The following is a 20,375-nucleotide window of genomic DNA, read 5'->3' as shown; positions in this document are numbered from 1 at the left end:
TGGGGAACCTTGCACAGACTTAATCTGACACGGCTGGTAGAACAAATGGAGGAGGACTTCAAGAGGTGGGACATGCAGCCTCTGTCGCTGGCGGGCAGGGTGCAAGCAATCAAGATAATGGTCCTCCCGAGGTTCCTATTTGTATTTCAATGTCTCCCTATACTAATCACTAAGACCTTTTTTAATAAAATAGACAGGAGCATAACGAGCTTCGTGTGGGCAGGGAAAGTTCCGAGAGTAAGGAGGGGGTTCCTTCAGCGTAGTAGGGACAGAGGAGGATTGGCACTACCGAACTTGAGCGATTACTATTGGGCCGCCAATGTGGCAATGATACGTAAATGGATGATGGAGGGTGAGGGAGCGGCGTGGAAAAGACTGGAGAGAAAGTCCTGTAAAGGGACGAGTTTAGAGGCGCTGGTGACGGCGCCGCTACCGTTCTCACCTAAAAAGTTTACCACGAATCCGGTGGTGGCGGCAACATTGAACATCTGGGGACAGTGGAGGCGACAGAGAGGGGTGCGGGGAGCCCTGGTGGGGTCCCCAATCAGGAACAACCATAGGTTCGCCCCAGGAAGAATGGATGGAGGATTTCAGAGCTGGCACCAGTTGGGAATTAGGAGGGTGGGAGATTTGCGAGCTTGGGAGCATTGGAGGAAAAGTATGGGTTGCCCCGGGGAAATTTCTTGAGATATATGCAGGTGAGGGCATTTACTAGACAACAGGTGAGGGAATTTCCGCTGCTCCCGACACAGGGGATTCAGGACAGAGTGCTTTCAGGGGTGTGGGTCGGAGAGGGCAAGGTGTCAGAGATATACCGAGAGATGAGGGAAGAGGGGGAGGAGTCGGTGGGCGAACTAAAAGGAAAGTGGGAAGAAGAACTAGGGGAGGAGATAGAGGAGGGTATGTGGGCTGATGCCCTAAGCAGGGTAAATTCCTCTTCCTCATGCGCCAGGCTTAGCCTGATTCAATTTAAGGTGCTACATAGAGCACACATAACGGGAGCAAGATTGAGCAGGTTCTTTGGAGTGGAGGACAGATGTGGGAGGTGTGGTGGGAGCCCGGCAAACCACGCACATATGTTTTGGGCGTGCCCGGCACTGGAAGGGTATTGGAAGGGAGTGACGGGAGTGATTTCGAAGGTGGTGAAGGCCCGGGTGAAACCAGGCTGGGGGTTAGCTTTATTTGGAGTTGCGGATGAGCCAGGAGTGCAGGAGGCGAAAGAGGCCGACGTTGTGGCCTTTGCGTCCCTAGTAGCCCGGCGCAGGATCCTACTTATGTGGAAGGAGGCGAAACCCCCCGGACTGGAGGCTTGGGTAAATGATATGGCGGGGTTCATTAAACTGGAGCAGATAAAGTTTGCCCTTAGAGGGTCGGCTCAAGGGTTCACCAGGCGGTGGCAGCCATTTCTCGACTTCCTAGGGGAACATTAGAGGGAAGACAGATGACCAGCAGCAGCAACCCAGGGGGTGGGGGAGGGTTTAGTTTAGGTCAAAAGATAATGGGGTTTTGTTATTTGTGTATTGTTAAAAATTTCTTTATTGTTACGTTTGCTTTGTAAGAGGGGGAAAATTGTTGTTTGGAAAAAATTTTCAATAAAATATATTTTTTTAAAAACCCAACCCCTCACACTAATGCATTATTATGCAGTAGTGATAAACGCTTTACTGAGAAACAACCAAACAAGGTCGACAGAGGAAAACAGATCATTGGATTACTTAATTTTCATTATCCACTGCATTTAAGATTCCAACAGTTTTCAATAGTTTAAATTTCAGCACATAACCAATCTTTACTACAAAGCAGCATCTTATTGTTAAATATACTTAAGATTTCTGCAAGTGCAAGTTCCTCAATAGTTTAAAACAATCAACTAGATTTACTAACCTTCCGCCTCGTCCAACACGTCTTCGTGCAAAACCAATGCACCTCCTGGGGACAGTCAGTGTGGTGAGGCAGTATCTGTAGCGAATATCTCCTAATCCTCCCTTTTCTGGACTACACCATGGCCAGTTCCCGGTTTGATCCAAGCGAGGCTGAAAGAACATAAATTTACCTCAGTGAACCAAAGCATTTGTATTTTAGCAATACTTCCTTTTCCAATAATTATAATTCCCACTTTCAACTGGCTAATAAAGTCAGCACTGCATTTATAAAGAATACAGAAGCATGTTCTTTAACCATTTGTATTACACAAGCAATTCATACTGCTCAAGTGCAGAACTATTAAAAGTTTTCTATTTCAATACCCTGTACCATGAGTTTTGCTTTGTGAATAGGTTTCAAAATATAATGATAGATCTTCCAGTTGCAGAAGAGAGAATGGGAAGGAATGTTCTGTTTCAATCGATTTCGGGTTCAGGGCTTTTATTTAGAACTTCCTTCCAAATAACAACTTGCATTTACGTAGTGTATTAGCAGAAATCTTAATAATGGCTTAGCTCATGCAAAACTTGAACATAATTCCCGCTGACTTACATTGAGATAAGAAATGCATGCAAGTACAACCAATTAGAAGCATAAAAATAGGAGGCCATTCCGCCCTTTGAGCCTGCTCCACCATTCATTATGATCATGGCTGATCATCAAGTTCAATACCCTGACCCCGCCTTCTCCCCATAGCCTTTGATCCCTTTAGCCCCAAGAGCTATATCTAATTCCTTCTTGAAATTACACCATGTTTTGACCTCAAGTACTTTGTGGTAGCGAATTCCACAGATTCACCACTATCTGGGTGAAGAAATTTCTCCTCGCGTCAGCCCTAAAAGGTTTATCCTTTATCCTCAAACTATGGCCCCTAGTTCTGGACACCCCACCTTCAGGAACATTCTTTCTAAATCTACCCTGTCTAATCCGGTTAGAATTTTGTAAGTTTCTATGATATCTTCTAAACTCTTATGAATATAATCCTAACCGGTTTAGCCTCTCCTCATATGACAGTCCCGCCAACCCAGGAATCAACGTGGTAAACCTTTGTTGCACTCCCTCCATAACAAGAACATCCTTCCTCAGATACGGACACCAAAACTGCACACAATACTCCAGGCGTGGCCTCACCAATGCCCCAACAATTGCAGTAAAACATCTCTATTCCTGTACTCAAATCCCCTTGCTATGAAGGCCAACATACCATTTGCCTTCTTTACTGCCTGCTGTACCTGCATGCTTACTTCCAGCGACTGATGCACGAGAACACCAAGGTCTCGCTGAGTATCCACCTCGCTCAATTTACACCTGTTGGAAATAATAATCTGCCTTCCTATTTTTGATACCAAAGCGGATAACCTCTCAATTATCCACATTTTCCTGCATCTGCCATTCATATGCCCACTCACTCAGCCTGTCCAAATCCCGCTGAAGCATCTCTGCATCCTCCTCACAATTCACCTTCACACTCAACTTTGTATCACCTGCAAATTTGGAGATAATACATTTAGTTTCCTCAAATCATTAATACATAATGTGAAGCAGTTGGGGTCCTTGCACAGATCCCTGCGGTACTCAACTAGTCACTGCCTGCCAATCAGAAAAAGACCCATTTATTCCAACTTTTTGCTTCCCGTCTGCTAACCGGCTTTCTATCCAGCTCAAGACACTACCCATAATCCCTTGCGCTTTAACTTTACATATTAATCTGCTATCTGAAACCTTGTTGAAAACCTAGTCTAAATAAACCTCACCCACCGGTTCTCCCTGGTCAACTCTACTAGTTATATCTTCAAAGAATTCTAGCAGATTTATCAAGCATGATTTTCTTTCATAAATCCATGCTGACTTTGTCCGATTATACCACTGCTTTCCAAATGTGCTTTGAAATCCTTGATAATGGACTCCAGCAACTTCCCTACTACTGACGTTAGGCTCACTGGTCTATAGTTCCCCGTTTTCTCTCTACCTCCCTTTTAAATAGCGGGGTTACATTCGCTACCCAGCAATCTGTAGGAACCATTCAAGAGTCCAAAGAATTTCGGAAAATGACCACCAATGGATCTACTATTTCTAGGGCCACTTCCCTAAATACTCTGAGATGAAGATTATCAGGCCCTGGACATTTGTCCTCCTTCAATCCCATTAATTTCCCCAAAACTATTTCTTTACTAATACCAATTTCCTATCTTGCTTAATGATTGGTATGCTCCCTATTTGTTCAATTCTAATTTATAGCCATTATATTAATTGTAATTTAGTTAAGCACACAAAAATTTGCAGACAGATGTGCTTTAGGGATATGAGAGGGCGAGGACAAAATGTGCACCAGGTGCATCACTTTGGCATAGATTCCGCTCTTTTTATAGGTTTACATGGAATATAGCTTTCTCAGAAAATGAGCGGCTCACGTAATTATTGTCCAAATGTTAGGAATCTCCACCATTTTGTGGAAGTGACAATTCAATATTTTTTTTAAAAAGGTAGGGAAGAGAGAGAAATGAAAGGAGGAAGCTCAACAGGAAGACACATTTGAGGTCATGTGCTTGTACTATTCAGTGGCAGCATAGATAGATATTCATAGAATTTACAGTGCAGAAGGAGGCCATTCGGCCCATCGGGTCTGCGCCGGCTCTTGGAAAGAGCACCCTACCCAAGGTCAACACCTCCACCCTATCCCCATAACCCAGTAACCCCACCCAACATTAAGGGCAATTTGGAACACTAAGGGCAATCTATCATGGCCAATCCACCTAACCTGCACATCTTTGGACTGTGGGAGGAAACCCACGCACACACGGGGAGGATGTGCAGACTCCACACAGACAGTCACCCAAGCCGTGAATCGAACCTGGGACCCTGGAGCTGTGAAGCAATTGTGCTATCCACAATGCTACCGTGCTGCACTCCCAGGTTGAAACATTATGGCAGAACTCAAACACAATCTCGGGTAACAACATTATAAACCTAATGGTCCTTTAGATTGTAAATTAACTGAGGCTCTGTCTTTTCAAGTGGATTTAAAGGATCCTATGAAAAAGAACAAACAGAATGTATCCAGTGTCCTGGCCAATACGTATTCCTCAACCAGTATCTGAGAAACATACAAACTGGTCATTTATCAATTTATTGCTGTGTATTGACTGGCTGCCACATTTGCCTGGACCATATCACTAGGTTTATTGGCTGTGAAGCACTTTGGGACATCCTGACTACTTGTATTTATAGTGTTTTGAAAGTATTTCCTTCAATATCATTGTTTAATCTAATCGGAAGGTGATTCAGAGTAGATAAAAACAACTTCCAACACCCACAAATCAACGAAATGTGGCACATTTTAACTTTAAGATTTCCCTTATGGGTTCAGTCTATCAAGACTCAATACACAGACATACAAATAAGGAGTAGCAAATTGGCCTCTCTAACTTGCTCCGCCATTCAATAAAATCATGGTTTATCAGACTGTAACCTCAACTGCACATTCCTGCCTACCTTGGATAACCTTTCACCCCCTTGATCATCAAGAATCTGTTTAGCGCTGACTTAAAATATTTAAAGACTGCTTCCTTCACCTTTTGAAAAAGTGTTCAAAAGTCTCTCTACTCAGAGAATGAGATTCTCCCAATTGGTCTTAAACAAGCAACTCAAGTTTAGCCTGTCCAACCTTCCCCCATAAGACAACCTGCCCATTCCAAGTATTAGACTAGTAAACCTTCTCTGATCTACTTCCAAAGCATTTACAGCAAAGTATTTACAGCCTTCCTTAAATAAGGAGACCAATATTGCACACTGTAATCTCACCAAAGACCTGCGTAACTTAAGAATAACTCCTCTAACCTTTGTATTCAATTCCCTTCGCTGTAAACAATAGGCTCTTAGTTTTCTTAATTACTTGCTACACTTGCATACTAACCTTTTGCAACTCATTCCCTGCATCCTAGAGCTCTGCAATGTTTCACCATTTAGATAACGTGCTTTGTTATTCTTCCTGCCAAAGTGGACTATTCACATTTTGCCACATTATACTCAGCGTGCCAGATCTTTGCCCACTCACATAACCATATGCCTTTGTACCCTCCTTGCCATAGAATATTAGAATCTGTAGGAGGCCATTTGGGCCACTGAGTCTGCACCAGCCCTTGGAAAGAGCACCCTACTTAAGCCCACACCTCCAACCTATCCCCATAAACCAGTAACTCCACCAAACCTTTTTGACACTAAGGGGCAATTAAGCATGGCCAATCCACCTAACCTGCACATCTTTGGACTGTAGGAGGAAAACTGGAGCACCCAGAAGAAACCCACGCAGACACAGGGAGAAAGTGCAATCTCTACACAGTCACCCAAGGCTGGAATTGAACCCGGGACCCTGAAGCTATGAGGCAGCAGTGCTTGCCACTGTCCTCTTCATAACTTAATTTTCTATCTCTCTTTGTATAATTGGCAAATTTAGCAACCATGTCTTTGGTCCCTTTATCCAAGTAATTTATACAAATTGTAAAAAGTTGATGCCACAGCACTGATCCTTGTAGCAACACTAATCGTTACATCCTGCCAAACTAGAAAATGACCCATTTATGCCTACTGTTTCCAGTTGGCTAGCTAGAAGATCTTCTATCTGTGCCAATATGTTACCCTGTATACCACAAGTTTCTATTTTCTGCAATAACCTTTGATGTGGCACTTTATCAAATGCCTTCTGGAAATCTAATTACAGCACATCCACCGGTTCCCCATTATCCACAGTTCTTCAAAGACCTCCATTAAATTGGTTAAACACGATTTCCCTTTCAAAATCATGGGTGTTTGCACCTGATTACCTTGAATTTATCGAAGTGCCCTGCTATAGCATGTTTAATAATAGCTCCTAACATTGGTCATAGAGAAAATATTAAATTAACAGGCCAGGAATTTCCTGCTTTTCATCTCCATCATTGATTGAATAAAAGAGCTACTATTTGCTATTTTCCAATCTATTGGAAACGTCCCCGAATCTAGGGAATTTTGAAAAATTAAATATGCGAAGCTTAACAGACATCAGGAAATGGGCTACAAGGAGCTGAAGAATGATACTTTTAAGATCAAGCAAATTTTATTAAGCTATTTTAAAAACGTTTTGCTGGCAATTGAAAGAGTAAGGTTCAACGTGGATCACAAAGCTAACTAATCTGCGTTTTCCAATTTGCCTTTATTACCAGTTCTCAACAGACATACAAGATCACTTTTGATCAGGCTATTAACACATAAGTAATTAAAGCATGGAAGAACACGAAATGGTAGAAATTTAATAACTTGTATTGCTGCTCGCTACCAGAGTGTCAATAGGAATTCACGTTTAGGTTGGGCTCGGCTACATTGGAGAATATGCAATATTGATTAACTTTGCAATGCCCACATCTGGACAAATCTACACTACAATTACCCAAGTATAACAAAGATTGCTTGATAAATTAGCATTAGCACCAGAATTATTATTTAATGTTAGTTCAGCCCAAGTACATCAGTCAATTAATTGTGTTAGATTTGATAAAGACATTAATTTTTGGAGGAGGTTGTACAAAACTTGCTGCATGTCCAATTGGATTTGATTCAACAGTCTAGCCTAGGCGGGTACTTCTAATCTAAAAGAAGATATATTAAAATACTGAAACAATTTTAAGATATCAGCACAGTGGCAAGCACTGCTGCCTCACAGCTCCAGGGACCAGAGCTCAATTGCCACCTCTGGTGACGGTCTGTGTGGAGTTTGCACTTTCTTCCCGTGTCTGCGTGGGTTTCCTACGGGTGCTCCGGTTTCCTCCCACAGTCCAAAGATGTGCAGGTTATGTTGTCTGGCCATGCTAATTTGTCCCCTAGTGCCCAAAAAGTTAGGTGGGATTACTGGGATAGGTGGGGACTTGAGCTCAAGTAGGGTGCTCTTTCCAAGGGCCGATGCAAACTCGATGGGCCAAATGGCCTTCTTCTGCACTGTAGGGATTACTATTAAACACGGCAGCACAGTGGTTAGCACTGTTGCTTCACAGCTCCAGGGACCCAGGTTTGATTCCCGGCTTGGGGCACTGTCTGTGCGGAGCTTGCACATTCTTCCCGTGTGTGTGTGTGTGTGGGGGTTTCCTCCCACAAGTCCCAAAAGACGCGCTTGTTAGGTGAATTGGACATTCTGAATTCTTCCTCAGTGTACCCGAAGCAGGCGCTGGAGTATGGCGACTAGGGGATTTTCACAGTAACTTCATTGCAGTGTTAATGTAAGCCTACTTGTGACACTAATAAGATTTTTAAAAAAGATTTTAAAATGCCACGAGAGATCAAGAAAATTTAAACTATGCTGTAATTGCAAACATAACCACAAATATGTAACATTATGATGATTAAAACAAAGACAATATGGAATTACCTTTAAACAAAGATCTACCCTTGACACCATCTAATTTTTTGGCACTTACAGAATAGTACTGACATCCTGCTTTCCTTCGGAAAGCGAAAGGACCATCTGGATCATTCTCTTCCTCTGCTTCCGAGGATGCAGAATGGACCTTCAGCAAAAGAAAGATAGAATGCAAGGTTGAAATTGATTTCCAAAGGTTTAGCAGGTCTACTTTCCTGCAAAGATGGCTTATTGAGGCCCCTTTTCAGTCTGCCTCTGGCCAGCCCCTAACGAATGCAGAATTTCAGGTGCCTCCTATTGTGCCCAATGATATGCTTTGGACTAATAAGCCAGGGCTATGAAATTATAGTTTTCACTGCTGTAGTTCTACTTGCAACCCTAGCATGTTTGTGAATAAATCTCCCTGCTCCCATGCCAATCGAGTACCGCAGATTGCCACTGACCATCATTCTTACTGACCTCCCCCATCTCCCACAATGCTCAATATTTTAATCATATTGACCCCTTTTCCTTTCTGCCTTATCTGCCCTCTCGTCGCCCCTTCTCCTCCCTCACTCTTCTCTACTTCCACCTCAATTGCCACTATGCCCAACTTTAGTATTATGGGTGTACCATACAAGTCATTTTTTTCTAAGCTTCAGCTTAATTTTGACATCAATTCTTTTCTCTGCCCCATACCCCCAGGCCTCCTACTCTGCTCTGCCTTACTATGCTGTATATTCTCTCTTCAACTTGCCCATGTTTTTTCCATCTTGACAATCGCTCTAAGTCAGTTTTACCTTTCTTCTCATCCTCTAACTCTACTTGTCACACCCTCCCAGCCTCCAACCTTAACTCGAATTTCTGCACTGCCCCATGTCCCCAACTGGTAACTGCGTTCTCCTTCCCTTCTTTCCACAAACTCTCATCCACTGTTCCCCCCCAAAGTCTATGATCAAGCTCACCATCCACCCCTCCTCATTACCTACAGCTCCACACTGCAGACCTTCCGGTCCAATTATGCCTCACCTGCTTCAACTATGGACTGAATGCAGTCTCTACTCCTTCACCGGGGATTGATTATATTTTTAAAATCCTTAGGCCTCCGCACTATTTCTGAATCCAGATTTATATTGGATACTGGCTACGTAAACGTGACAATTCATAATTGCCTTCCTACTAATGGGTGGACTGCCATTCCATCACTGGTGGGAGAATTCAATTATAGTGTAATAGATAATTACAGTTATAGGTTTAGACCGAAGATTGTGTGAAAACAAGGACAGAATATATAACTTTAAACGGGTATGGAGTTATATCTGCATATCAGCTGCATAGAGATATTTAGTTTGTTACTGAACCAGGTACCGAAATTTCCCTCTGATTAATTTAATTGACTGAGCATGCTACAGACCTGTGAGAAGGGCTCTTCATCAGAGCTGGGAAAGTCATACTGGTTTATGTCCTTTGCATTAAAGACTGGCAGTGCAGCAGGGCTTGTTTGCTGAGGTGCAGCAGCAGTTGGTTGTAAGACTTTATGTTTTTTCTTCTCATATTTTCTCTTGGGTCGTATAATCTCCACATTCTCTTGCTACAACACAATTAGCATAGAAGAAACATTGAAATGTTGCAATTGCCAATGTAAGATGATTGTTATTAATTATATTAATTGTTATTAATGGTACCCACACACTAGGCCATTTTGCCTTTTGTAATGCAGCGATTCAAATATGTTTTAAAGAAATTTAGCATTTCCACTAAGTTAGTAACAGACCAAATTAATTGAATTACCAACTGCTTTGTTCTTAAATCTATTCATTCCAGTGCGAGATTTAGTCACATCACAAAATAAAATTCTTACCACTGTTCAGAACTGGACTTAACAGATGGCACCAGAACCCAATGGAGATTATCTTAAGCACACTACTTGCCTTTTAAAAAAAATGTTACCCTGACCGGCACAACCAAACTTTGCATTTGTTTTGGTAAGTGATCAAGTTCTCACCTTATTAACTTTAAATTCTTTAAACTCCATAAACTCTTGATGTTTAAACTGATTGCTATTAGATATCGGAATGATGGGCACAGTGTAGGTTGGTTTCACATGCTGCCGCTGCGCCATGACTTCAGATAAAATCTCGCCACTGAAGTCACCTAGACTGTGCCTACGGTTGCAAAGGGCATAATTTCAGTCAAATTACTCTTACAAACTTAGCTTATTGTGGTCTAGGACACAAAATGTGAAACACAACATCAGTCATATAACAAATTAGTATTTTGTCTACCTAAACAAACTGAACAAAAGGCAACTTTATTAGCAAGAGGCAAGTAAACTTCTAAAATACTGGCCTTTCCTGGGGGCGAAGACATGGGAAAAGATATTTTTTAAGAAAGCATGGCAGAAAATTCAGCTGTTTTACTTTATTATAAATTCTACTTATTCCTTTTACTACTCAACCAGAAATTAACTCTTCGATTGCTCTGCATATTATTCTCAATAGTTTACCCTGTTCACTTGCTGAGCTTATAGATGTGGTATTTTAACAAGCATCAAGATTATGTTTAAATTTTATATGAACAGATAATTGCAATGGATCTCCATTCAGTCAGAAAGCAAATTAATTCAGTCAGCCAAACACACTATCAACAGTTGAAATTGAGAGCTAGCCTCATTTATATTCCTGATGAGCATGGTCATGACAGTTAGAAGATGGCAACTGCCTATGCAGTTACAATTCCCATTATGCTACTCTCAAGCCAGAAAATCAACTCCATCCCAGAGATTCTCACTTTTTATTTAGGATGCGCACATACAAGTTTAAATGGAGGTAGCGGAAAGAGTTAGACGCATAAAAAAAGAGGCAGAGGATGACTGAAGGAAGGAGATAGAAACAGAGATTTGGTGCAAAAAGGGAAAGACATTGATAGCTAGTACAAAGTTTTACAGGAAACCAAATCTAAATTATTATTTTCTTGTCTATGGCAGTGCAGCAGGGCTTGTTTGCTGAGGTGCAGCAGCAGTTGGTTGTAAGACTATGTTTTTTCCAGAAAAAGATTACTTATAGAAACTTTTGTTAATAGCAAAAATAGAAAACAGAAGGCAAGCAAGTGATGCAACATAAGCATTCCAACATTTTCGACATTTAAAAAAATAAATTTGGAGTACCCAATTAATTTGTTCCAATTAAGGGTCAATTTAGCGTGGCCAATCCACCTACCCTGCACATCTTTGGGTTGTGGGGACGAAACTCACGCAAACAAGGGGAGAATGTGCAAACTCCACATGGACAGTGACCCAGAGCCGGGATCGAACCTGGGACCGTGGCGCCGTGAGGCAGCAGTGTTAACCACTGCTCCACCGTGCTGCCCTCCATTTTCAGCATATTACCAACACAGAAATGAATCCTCTGTGCTAGAATTCTCCCACAATATATTACCATGTACATTTTGTGGATTGAAACTACAAAAAAGTAGTGCATATATAAATTTAAGACAGACTAATTCCCATTATCAATTTAACAGGTAATATGCAAGCTTCGAAACTAATTCGAAAAATCTTCATTTTTTGCCATTTAAAAAAAAAATCAATGTACAAACGAATACATTATAGAACACTTATTTACCTTTTCTCTACAATTTCCAACGTTAGATGCAACAGCTCTCTTTTGCTTTTCTCTCTGCGTTTTATCATCTCCAAGATGGTTACAGCTCGACTCAGATCCCTTCGCAACTTCAGCATCTTTTCATACGAAGCTTCATCATTTTTACGATTCTGTAGGAAATGAAAAAGCCATTTAGTTCATTGTTTCATTAGACTCAAACAAATATAATATTAATTATATGAACATAATTATATGAACATATAAATTAGTAATAGGAGTAGGCCATTTGAATAGATCATGGCTCCGATTGTGGCCTCTGCTTTCCTGTCTACCCGCTATACAATTTGACTCCTTTGTCGGTCAAGAATCTATCCAACTCAGCCTTAAAAATATTAAATTATCGCTGTGTCAACTTGCCAACCAAAAACAGAATCACATTACATAAAACATGTGAGATAATGTTATTAGGAAATATTTCTGTGGAGAAGCATAAATATTGAATATACCGGCAATCTACTTCTAATCACTGATAGGGGTTTTGCGAACTTGACTAATTTACCTGTATAAATAAATCTCTACTTCAGTTGTGCATGCATTTACATACCAAAGTTTTGCGTGAAGATATAATGCAGCTAAAGGTAATGAAAAGCAGCACAAGTTGCAAAACTTTGTTAATTCCCAAAAATGCAAACAATAAGTCATTAGGTATCAAGTTTGAGGTGGCACGGTGGTTAGCACTGCTGCCTCACAATGCAGAGGACCCGGGTTCTATCAGTGTCAGTGTGGAATTTGCACATTCTCCCCGGGTCTGCATGGGTCTCACCCCCACAACCCAAAGATGTGCAGGATAGATAGATTGGCCACTCTAAATTGTCCCTTAATTTGAAAGAAAAAGAATTGGGCACTTAATTTTTTTTTAAAAGGGGCCAATTTTGGCTGTTCTTCCAGTCAGGTGAAAGAACAAAGAAAAATACAGCACAGGAACAGGTCCTTCAGCCCTCCAAGCCTGCGCCGACCATGCTGCCCGCCTAAACTAAAATCTTCAACACTTCTGGGGTCCATATCCCTCTATTCCCATCCTATTTATGTATTTATCAAGATGCCCCTTCAACGTCACTATCGTCCCTGCTTCAACCACCTCCTCCGGAAGAGAGTTCCAGGCAACCACTACCCTCTGCATAAAATACTTGCCTCGTACATCTACTCTAAACCTTGCTCCTCGCACCTTAAACCTATGCCCCCTAGTAATTGACCCCTCTACCCCAGGGAAAAGCCTCGGACTATCCACTCTGTATGCCCCTCATAATTTTGTAGACCTCTATCAGGTCGCCCCTCAACCTCCTTCGTTCCAGTGAGAACAAACCAAGTTTATTCAACCGCTCCTCATAGCTAATGCCCTCCATACCAGGCAACATTCTGGTAAATCTCTTCTGCACCCTCTCTAATGCCTTCTGGTAGTGTGGCAACCAGAATTGAACACTATACTCCAAGTGTGGCCTAACTAAGGTTCTATGCAGCTGCAACATGACTTGCCTGCCAAGGATCGCAGAATGTGCCATGCAAAGGTAGGCCATGAAACATGTGGAAGATATTATTTTTAAAACTTCCTCTCCAGTTACAGCATATCGAAAATTATTTATAGACCCACAAGTAGACTCTCAGAAAGACCCAGAGGCTTACAGCTAATTTACTCTAATCCAAAATGCATTCCACCACTGCATCCTATTACCAGATCTCAGCTCCACAAGCATTCTTCCCTCTTGACTATAGGGAGTATATTCATGCCAAGGTGATATCCAACAGCAAGACAGTGTAGAATATATAAAGATATTAGAATGCTCATGAAAATTTAAAAGAAAAAGCCAGCTGCAATTGCCCAGGCTTCAAAGCCATCGAAGCTAGCGGATTACGACTTCATCGGAAATAAATAACTTTGCTGTAGTTTCTAGATCAATTCCTTTGGCGCCAGAGTTCAGTTCTCACCATTTTGTTGTACATTCCAAGGCTCTCCTTTAAAAATCAGGAAAACACTGGAGAGCCCCCAAAATATATGGGCCTTGCAGTTATTATCCCAAGCTTTGCATCACCCTCAACAAACGTATGTGCAAACGGAGAGCTTGACTCAACAGCATTATAATGCTAATTATATTTATTAAGTAACTACTATTTTAAGCACATAAGAAAAAGGAACTGCAGATCATATGGCCCTTGAGCCTATTCTTCTATTTAATATGTTGGGTGGGGTTACTGGGTTATGGGGATATGGTGGAAGTGTGGACCTTGGGTCGGGTGTTCTTTCCAAGAGCCAGGGCAGACTCGATGGGCCGAATGGCCTCCTTCTGCACTGTTGATTCTATGATCATGGCTGATTAACTTAAAATGCATACTACACATCTGCCTGTTTTAGAAAGTCTCAAAATGCAACCATGTTGAACCATAATTTGGATCACAGACTATTAAAAAAAATTCCTGCAGCAAAACAGATTACATTAAACAGTCTGGACACTGTAGTTTGCATAAATTATAAAACTATTACAGCAGTATTTTAAACAGAATTTTTTAGTAAATGAAGTTTTGGAATTTATCTCATTTGCATTCCAGTGAAAACTTTATTAGCTTAAATGAAAATTTATATAAGCTGTAACTAAATTGGAGGAGTTAGGACTGCTTTCCTTGGGAGGGGATTTGATAAAGGCATTCAAAATCATAAGGTGTCTGGACGGAGTCAAGGGGAAAGAACTGCTTTTACTTTAGAATGGATGGCGAATGGATCGTGAATGAGGGGGCACAGATTTAAAGCAACTTTCAAAAGCAGCAAGAAAAATAAAAAGGATTTGTTTTTAAAGGCAGCAAGTGGTTAAAGGTCTGAATTGCATTGTCCGAGTGTGGTGGAGGCAAGTTCAATAAAAGCATTCAATGGGAATTAGATGGTTATCTGAAAATGAAGAGTGCAGGGTGATGGGGAGAAGAAGGCAGGAGAATGGCAGAGTGAATTGCACAGAGAGCCATTGCAGGCACAACAGGCTGAATGGCCCGCTTCTGCACTCAATTTGGAGATTCTCTGAACCACTAGCGTTGATATTCTTTTTCCTATTACGCATATGATCTTTTAAACCAATATATTATCAACAATAATTGATGCGTTAAGCTCCAAATTACAAATATTGTTATGGTGGTAAAATAGATTGACACTTGAATTTTTTCACTCGTAAAATATCAGTGCATTTCATTAATATCCACAAATCAGTAATTTAAAAAATAAAATCAGCTAATATTCATTGACGCACCGAGAATTTTGAATCTAAAAATATATTGTACCATTTACGGAAGGGAATTTTGTTAATGTCCCATACAACTGTTTCACATGCTCAAACTGAACCATCAGCATATCAACAAATCTTTCACTGCATCATTTCAAATCAAAGATAAATGAATTTTCAAAGGGGTTTTCTAAAGTGATTATTAGGTGCTAGATAAATGACAACTGGCAATCATGCATGGTTTCAAACAAACCTTTCTGGTTTGCATCTTTTCAGTTCTTCTCCTGAAAGCAACATAAGGATCGTTGGTACTGGAACCATCCCGTTTTTCCTGTTTTACAGTTGGGATAAGTGAACAACCTCTACAGTTTTTCCTTTTCCGAATCCAATACTCATACACTTCCCAGATGAGGTCATCATCCTCCTTCAATAGCAACTTTGCCTCCTGGAGAGTTACCAGCTAATAAAACAAATCAAAGTTCCTGTTAAAATACTGACTAAATTTAAACATTGCACTTTGTTCAACTTTATTCTAAAACAAAAAATGTTGGTAAAACTCAGCAGGTCTTACAGCATCTGCCGAGTGAGAAAACAGATTTAACATTCCAAGTCCAAATGACTCTTCCTCCCTCTGGAGTATTTTATTCTAAAACACACCCAAGTTCATATACCCATTTTGCTAGAGCAAGTCACACAGCAAACACCGAATTGTTGACATCCAATGTCTGCTGGACGAAATTATGAAGGCATCAGTCAAGAGCAACCAACCCCCTTCTTGCCCCCCAAAAGGACTATCATTTTTGATCTATATTAAAGGTGCACAATGCCAACATAAAGACACAATAAATGCAGCCATAGCAAGTTAAATAGTTTTCATACCTGCTGACCACTGCCTTTTTCTAGACGATCAATCATCTCCTCAAATTGTAGAGGAGTGATGTCCATCTTCTTCCTTAGTTTATTCACAAACGCTTCATCATCTGAATCCATATCATAATCTGGTTGCTCAGCGTCCAAGCTAAAAGCTGGATAAAAGAAAAGTACATTCAGAATTCAATCAAAGTTAGGGAATTCAATAGGACTCTGCATCTTTAATTTGATAATCATTTATGGAAAATTTAGCTTAATTTGATGCACTGAAATTACTGAGAAAAAAAACAACAAATATGTTGGTAATTATTACTCCCTTTTTTCTTTGTTTGGACAGGAAGACGAGGCAATTTTTTTTTGCTGGGCCCTACCAAACAATCAAAAATTAATGTACGAATTTATACAAGAAGCCAACTGTTTTTCTTTCTTTCCTAACATATAAAAGGAATGAAGGTTGCTTTATTTACTAAAAGGGCAATTTCAAGTTTTCAAAACATTTTCCCAAAGTTTAGAACACAGTATTCAAAATCAATTGCTGTCTGCCAAGGAAAACCACAATATTATTTTAAGCCATGAGAATGCAATGAAGTGTGCTAGCTAAAGTTGGGTTAAGGTACACAGAGATCGCAGAGTAGCCCAATTTTGAAAAGTTCAAAATTCATGAGTAATCAAAGTGAGGCATTCGACCTTAATACAGGAGTTACCGTTTCTCTCATTCCTACATATTCTTGCCTCAAACTAGCAGTCTGGAACTACTTTTGCAAAAGGTATCAAGTAAGCCTCTTCTCATATTAAAAAAGGTCACATTTTCAGCAAAGCACTACGTTTTACAACTCTTGCAATCAATAGTTTACATAATATGTCTCAATTTTGGAACTATCATTGGACATTTAGATTATATTCCGATCTTGATGTTTTTCCTTTAACATTTATAAATCAGCACATAATCCGTTATTCTTTCACATTTCAATATATTCTGCGGTAATTCCCGTCTCACATTTATCTCTCCAAATATTGCTTTCTTGAAAGAAAAATGTTATTTTCTTTTATTCTTTCAAAGGGGTTTGGCTGGGTCAGCATTTATTGCCCACCAATAATCACCTTTTGAGGTGTGGTGAACCACCTTCTTCAACTGCCACAGTCCAGCTGGTGGAGACCAGCCATTTTTAAACTCAGGGTCACGATCCACGGGTGAGTCGCAGAACAATCGGTCGCAGCGTTCACAATCAGCGAAAGTGCCCAAACCGACCACGACCAGCTTTTAAAAATGGTAGCCATGACCAGCTTTCAAGAATGCCAGTCATCCCGTGCATGCGTTGCGCAGCCCCGGAATCCAGCAGGGCTGCTTCCCCCGTACGTCGAACCTTGTTCCAGGAGCAGACTTTTTTAAAAAATCGATTAAGTCTTCCTGCCAGAAGGGGCAGCAGAGAGCCAGTCACACACCTGGTACACTGATGTCATGTATTCTGGGAATGAAACTTCCGTTTTGTAGCTTCCAGCAAACAAGCAACAGGACGTGAAGAACTGAAGATGGATCTTTTTGGACTAAGGAGGAGGGCTAGAGACACAAAGAGACCAGGATCTCACAAGTGAATCTGGAGAAAACTTCGCAGGAGAATCCACAGGACAAAGCAGTGCTGGTATGAGCTCCAGGATCTCTGATGAACAACCCATACAGAAATGTAACATTGAATGACAAAGCAAGTGAAATCGTGAGGACCAAGCATGCTCACCTGTCGCATGCATGCTCACCTGTCGCATTAAAGGTAAGCAAAAATGGTGGGTCACGAAGGTCAGCTGGCATGGGTCGCAAAAGTCATCCGGTTGCTTAAAAATGGGTCCCTGGAAAAAAAGTTTGAAATACACTGGTGTTGACACACCTAACATTGCTGTTATGAAGTCAAGTTCTAGTATTTTGATCCAGTGACAGTGAAGGAATGGTGGATAATATTCAAGTCAGGATGCGTGATTTGGAGGGAAGTTTGCAGGTGACAGTTTGCCCATGCATCTGCTGTCAATGGGTTTGGAAGGTGCAGTCGAAGGAGCCTTGGTGTGTTTCTGCAGTGCATCTCATGTGTGGTACATACTGTGGTGGAGGAAGTCAATATTTAAAGCTAGTGGACGGGATGTTAATCAGTGGCTACTTTGTTCTGGATGCTGTCAAGTTTCTCAAGTGTTGTTGGAAGTGCACTCATCTAGGCATATGAAGAGTATTCCATCACATTCTAAGCTTGTGTCTTGTAGATAAGGACAGGAGGCAAGTTACTCGCAGCAGAATCCCTAGCGTCTGATCTGCTCTTGTAAATGTAACTGGTCTGATTAGTACGTTTGCGGACGACACAAAGGTTGGTGGAATTGCGGATAGCGATGAGGACTGTCGGAGGATACAGCAGGATTTAGATTGTTTGGAGACTTGGGCGGAGAGATGGCAGATGGAGTTTAATCCGGACAAATGTGAGGTAATGCATTTTGGAAGGTCTAATACAGGTAGGGAATATATAGTGAATGGTAGAACCCTCAAGTGTATTGACAGTCAGAGAGATCTTGGTGTACAGCTCCACAGGTCACTGAAAGGGGCAACACAGGTGGAGAAGGTAGTCAAGAAGGCATACGGCATGCTTGCCTTCATTGGCCGGGGCATTGAGTATAAAAATTGGCAAGTCATGTTGCAGCTGTAAAGAACCTTAGTTAGGCCACACTTGGAATATAGTGTTCAATTCTGGTCACCACACTGCCAGAAGGATGTGGAGGCATTAGAGAGGGTGCAGAAGAGATTTACCAGGATGTTGCCTGGTATGGAGGGCATTAGCTATGAGGAGAGGTTGAATAAACTTGGTTTGTTCTCACTGGAACGAAGGAGGTTGAGGGGCGACCTGATAGAGGTCTACAAGATTATGAGGGGCATAGACAGTGGTAGTCAGAGACTTTTCCCCAGGGTAGAGGGGTCATAGGTTTAACGTGCGAGAGGCAAGGTTCAGAGGAGATGTGTGAGGTAAGTTTTTTTATTAAAAAAAACACAGTAGTGAGTGCCTGGAACCCGCTGCCGGAGGTGGTGGTGGAAGCAGGGACGATAGTGACATTTAAGGGGCATCTTGACAAATACATGAATATGATGAGAATAGAGGGTTACGGACCCTGGAAGTGTAGAAGATTTTAGTTTAGACGGTCAGCATGGTCGGCGCAGGCTTGGAGGGCCAAAGGGCCTGTTCCTGTGCTGTACTCTTCTTTGTTCTTAAACACCAGAATTTATATGGTTGGTCCAGTTGAGTTTCTGGTCAAAGGTAACCTAGGATACTGACTGGGGAATTCAGCCATGGTACTGCCATTGAATGTCATGGGGAAATGGTTAGATTTAGATTTTCTTTTGTTGGAGATGGTCATTGCCTGACACTTGTCTTGCACAAATGTAGTTTGCCACTTAGTCTGAATGTTTTATATTTCTTGCTGCATATGGACAGAGACTGCTTCAATACCCGAGAGGTTGCTAATGGTGAACATTATGCAATTATCAGCAAACTTCCCCCATTTCTGACCTCATGTTCTTTGATGAAGCATCTGAAGATGGTTGGGCATAGGACACTACTCTGAGGAACTGTGTGTGTCCTGGGACTGAGATGGTTGATCACCAACAAACACAATTGTTTTCCTTTGTGCCAGGCATGACTCCAACAAGTGAAGTTTTAACAATTTCCAGTGGCTTCAGTTCTGAACATAGAACATACAGTGCAGAAGGAGGCCATTCAGCCCATCAAGTCTGCACCGACCCACTTAAGCCCTCACTTCCACCATATCCACGTAACCCAATAACCCCATCTAACCCTTTTTGGTCACTAAGGGCAATTTATCATGGCCAATCCACCTAACCTGCATGTCTTTGGACTGCAGGAGGAAACTCCGGAGCACCCGGAGGAAACCCACGCAGACACGGGGAGAACGTGCAGACTCTGCACAGTGACCCAGCGAGGAATCGAACCTGGGACCTTGGTGCTGTTAAGCCACAGTGCTATCCACTTGTGCTACCTGTCATGATATGCAAACATGCAACCAATGCACACTCAGAATAGGACACAACCAATGGGCAGTCAGGACACTCAGAGGTGGCATCACCACAAGGTAGCATGACATAAACACTACAAAAGGGATGAGGCACTCACACCCTGCCTCTTTCCACAGACGGACACCTAGAGAGTTAGACAGGGTTGATCAGCAGCATCACACCCCAGCATGTGGCTTAGAGCAAGCTGGTACAGTTAGACTGAGTTACGACAGTTAGATTAGCAGAGAGTCGAACTCATTTGAGAACGGTGTTCATAGTTTAATAAACACATTGAACTAATTTCAGAGTCTGGAGCATCC

The 20,375-nt window shown here is 41.6% G+C and overlaps 1 protein-coding gene across 3 annotated transcripts in view; it reads right to left on the bottom strand.

Moving 5' to 3' along the window:
* Positions 1 to 20,375, bottom strand: part of LOC140424848 (enhancer of polycomb homolog 1-like) — a 328,895-nt gene that overhangs the window by 51,947 nt on the left and 256,573 nt on the right. For all 3 annotated transcript variants that reach the window (XR_011947709.1, XM_072508345.1, XM_072508344.1), the window contains 7 exons: positions 16,029 to 16,174; positions 15,403 to 15,609; positions 11,911 to 12,059; positions 10,293 to 10,452; positions 9,702 to 9,878; positions 8,367 to 8,456; positions 1,885 to 2,033 (listed from right to left, as the gene is read on the bottom strand). Coding sequence is in view for 2 of the 3 variants with exons in the window: in XM_072508345.1 (XP_072364446.1) it covers positions 1,885 to 2,033; positions 8,367 to 8,456; positions 9,702 to 9,878; positions 10,293 to 10,452; positions 11,911 to 12,059; positions 15,403 to 15,609; positions 16,029 to 16,174 (1,078 nt within the window). In the remaining variant the exon portion in view is untranslated. The remainder of the gene's footprint in view (positions 1 to 1,884; positions 2,034 to 8,366; positions 8,457 to 9,701; positions 9,879 to 10,292; positions 10,453 to 11,910; positions 12,060 to 15,402; positions 15,610 to 16,028; positions 16,175 to 20,375) is intronic.

The sequence above is a fragment of the Scyliorhinus torazame genome, chromosome 6, assembly GCF_047496885.1.
Source record: "Scyliorhinus torazame isolate Kashiwa2021f chromosome 6, sScyTor2.1, whole genome shotgun sequence".
NCBI classification, from domain to species: domain Eukaryota; kingdom Metazoa; phylum Chordata; class Chondrichthyes; order Carcharhiniformes; family Scyliorhinidae; genus Scyliorhinus; species Scyliorhinus torazame.
Note: the sequence above shows the minus strand (reverse complement) of the source record. Positions and strands in the feature narration are given on the sequence as shown.